Raw genomic sequence first — 3,134 nt, 5'->3', positions numbered from 1 at the left:
TTGCTAATCCTATTATCATGAACACACAAAGCATATAGGTATTAACTTGTCATTTTGTAAGGAAAATGGTACAACAAGGCATTATTCAGACACATCATGTGAAGACTACTAAACAACCAACAGATCTATTCACAAAATGACTTCACCAAAGACAACACCAATATATATGTTGAGCAAGCTGTGGTAAAAGACTTATAGCAATAGATTTTTAATTTTAGTCATAATATTTATCAACGTAAAAATACTTTTAAGCAGGAATTGAGTTAATGTTATTATATTCAAATCGCTAAAAGTCCTTTTGTGATATTTATATAAAGTATTAGTTGACATATGACATTCAATATTGAGCACGTTAGAGAAACTTATTTATTCTTAAATATGTAATTCTTTACTCAAATCTTTTTATTTAATAATCTTGATATTATCTTACAAACCATACACAATATATATGAGTCGATATACATTCAAGAAATTAATTATTATATTTTTCTGAGGAAATCTCTTGCAATTTTCCCATTAGCCCCATTGGGATAGAATCCACCAGGTATATGTTCATCGCCTGTTGTATACACGATCCTGAGAATTTGTGGTGGAGTTCTAGAGTATGCAAGGGAATAATAATTAGCAGATATTACGTTAGTTTCCGTTCGATTTTCAGCTCCGAGTTCACATGGAACTATAATACCTTCATCTTTGATACCGCACATTCCCAATTGATTTCTTAAATTTGAGATTCGAGACGTAAAATCAGCCACAGTATATCCATAAGGATATACTACTTCATTAGCTCTCTCATAAAGGTACATACGAATAATTGCATCTTGTTGTCCTTCTGTTCCCAATAGTCCTGCCACAAGCTGTGACTTTAAAAAAATAAAAAAAAGTTACCACATGTATTGAGTCAATACGGGTACTTCTTCCGTCTCAATTTATGAAACTTTTAACGGGATAAGAAGGTAAGAGAAAAACTACTTTTGATCTAAATAATGTCATAGAAATTTTCACTAAGGATAAAATTGAAAGTTTAAAGTTAAAATTATTAATACTACTAAATATATATGAAAATATATCATTGTTATTTTGATCAACCTTTCCTTAAATTAATCACGAGCTCTCAATTGAGTTGTTTAAATTTTGAAATAGTTGGGGGTTTCGATTAAAAAAAAAAAGTGGTGCAAATTTATCACTCTCGACTAGTTCAGGTTTAAGAAAGGATGAGTTATCTTTATGAAAATTTAATATACATAAACTTAAAATCTTGATTTCGTTTCCAAAATCCTGTGAACTTACACGTTTTGAGGCATAGCCTTTGAGGATGGGATTCATACCAACATAGCCATTCATTCCAATATATGGTATAATATAAGAAGATAGCATGTAATGCAAGCTATCCCTATAAGGATCAAATGGGGGCTCCAATTTGTATCCAAATGCTTCATCAAATATTTGTTCAAAGTTTTCAGAGGTAAGATTAAGTAAAGGTCGAGTAATGCTGCCCATTACTGAGTCAATTGCCCTAAAAACAAACAAAACAAATTAGTATAGGAAAAATGTTAATAACATCCACACTATGAAAANATCGGTAAAAATTATATAAAAACTACTGTAAGTCAGAATAGTTAATTATTCAAAATATTTTAAACTTATCTTATTGTCAAAACTTTATTTTACCTAACTAATTATCACTTGTTTTGTTTTAAAACACACCTCGCGATGAGTAGTTGGTCAAATATTTGTTCGCAGTCTATAACAAGCATGTGTAAGCTAAATCAATATTGAGATGTGTTTTAATACAAAGAGAGTGATAGTTTAGATAGGTAAACTAAACAATGGATAAATGATTTACCAAATTCGCAAAAATATGAATTCTTCTTTTCTAAAAAAAAAAAAAGTAGATGAAGGAAAAATAAAGAAAGAAGTAAACCCTCCACAACAAGATGAAAATTCAGTTAACCATCCAAATAAATTACTATATATGATTGACTCATTTTCCACTATCAAAACAATTGGTTCAATCTAGTGAAATCATTTCATAGAAGTTCATTGATATCTCCTTTTTCTTAAAGCAAATGAACTTCGATTCATGAATAATTCACGTCACTTTTACTTTTATTGGAACACAAAATTCCCCCTTTTCAATTGAAAATAAATTACTTTTAAAATTGAAGGAGTACCTTAGATGACCAATTTCTTCATTGCCAAATTCCTTGATAATATTGAGTGTGAATGGATCAAGATTTGCTTTTTGGGCACCAATTGGAGGGGGTCCTCCCTTAGTTAACCATGGTTGCATTACATCAAGACCATATCCATAGGAAGACCATAGAAAAAATTCTGCTTCCAAAAACTCCAAATTTTGTGCAAAATGCACATAGTATCTATCTTCTTTGTACACTGGGATTTCACCTATTGGGTATTCTAATTTACAAGTTGGATTGCAATGACACACAAAAACTAGTTGACTAAATAACATGGAAATGACAAAGGTTGAAATAAAAGCCATTTCTTTGAGTATTGATATGATACTCCAATTTTGATTCCACAAAGTATTTATAAAAGCCTTTTTCCTAGGGTTGGTGGAAAGAGTTATTGATACGTGTTACAGATTAAAAGTAATAGATTTTTCGTAAAATTAGTTAAGGCGTGTGAAAAGCTGGTCTGAACATTAAAATAATTGAAAAAATCTATTAAAAAGCTTATTATTTTTACAGGTCAAATTTGTTACGTAATACCCATATAGAATATTAACTGTTCAATTGATTCCAGTTGAAAAAGATTGTATTTCACTAATTTTGTGCTCTCATAGTTGTACACTTTTTCAAATTACAAGTTGGAAATTAGGTTTCCTTTCCCTTTTTGGGTATATAAGGAATTTAATAAGATCAATACTATCCAAAACGTAAACGGGGTAGAAAATTCATTTACGAATCCATCAACTTTTATTTTAGACTTTATATATGTATTTATTAGAAATATATGTATAAATATTTAACTAAGAATTAATAACTAGAAATCAGCTATAATTTTAATAGCAAATTCAGAACTCATAAATTTTAATGTTACTACTCTCATTCAGTCCTATTGTTTTTTGAGGCTCAAGTTTGGGTAAAAAAAAAAGAGGGAGGGGGGGGGGG

General features: G+C 29.7%; 1 protein-coding gene across 2 annotated transcripts; it reads right to left on the bottom strand.

The window, feature by feature from the left end:
• Positions 1-365: 365 nt before the first annotated feature.
• LOC107030724 (desiccation-related protein PCC13-62-like) lies at positions 366-2,537 on the bottom strand. 2 transcript variants are annotated; one of them, XM_027919552.1, is made up of 3 exons: positions 2,175-2,537; positions 1,291-1,516; positions 366-863 (listed from the first exon to the last, which is right to left on the bottom strand). In XM_027919552.1, the coding sequence occupies exons 1-3, from the start codon at positions 2,501-2,503 to the stop codon at positions 480-482; spliced, it is 939 nt and encodes a 312-aa protein (XP_027775353.1). In that variant the 5' UTR covers positions 2,504-2,537; the 3' UTR covers positions 366-479. The 2 variants fall into 2 exon arrangements, with proteins under 2 accessions (XP_027775353.1, XP_015087474.1); XM_015231988.2 differs by having other exon boundaries at positions 366-857.
• Between the last annotated feature and the right edge of the window lie 597 nt (positions 2,538-3,134).

The sequence above is a fragment of the Solanum pennellii genome, chromosome 9, assembly GCF_001406875.1.
Source record: "Solanum pennellii chromosome 9, SPENNV200".
In the NCBI taxonomy this organism is placed as follows: domain Eukaryota; kingdom Viridiplantae; phylum Streptophyta; class Magnoliopsida; order Solanales; family Solanaceae; genus Solanum; species Solanum pennellii.
This window is presented reverse-complemented; position numbering and strand designations above follow the sequence as displayed.

Excerpts from the sequence above, each read along its gene's own strand:
- LOC107030724 (XM_027919552.1), bottom strand. The coding sequence starts at position 2,503 with ATGGCTTTTATTTCAACCTTTGTCATTTCCATGTTATTTAGTCAACTA. Across the intron at positions 1,517-2,174 it reads GAAGAAATTGGTCATCTAAG|GGCAATTGACTCAGTAATGG; the intron begins GTACTCCTTCAA and ends GTTTGTTTTTAG. Across the intron at positions 864-1,290 it reads AAGGCTATGCCTCAAAACGT|TCACAGCTTGTGGCAGGACT; the intron begins GTAAGTTCACAG and ends ATTTTTTTAAAG.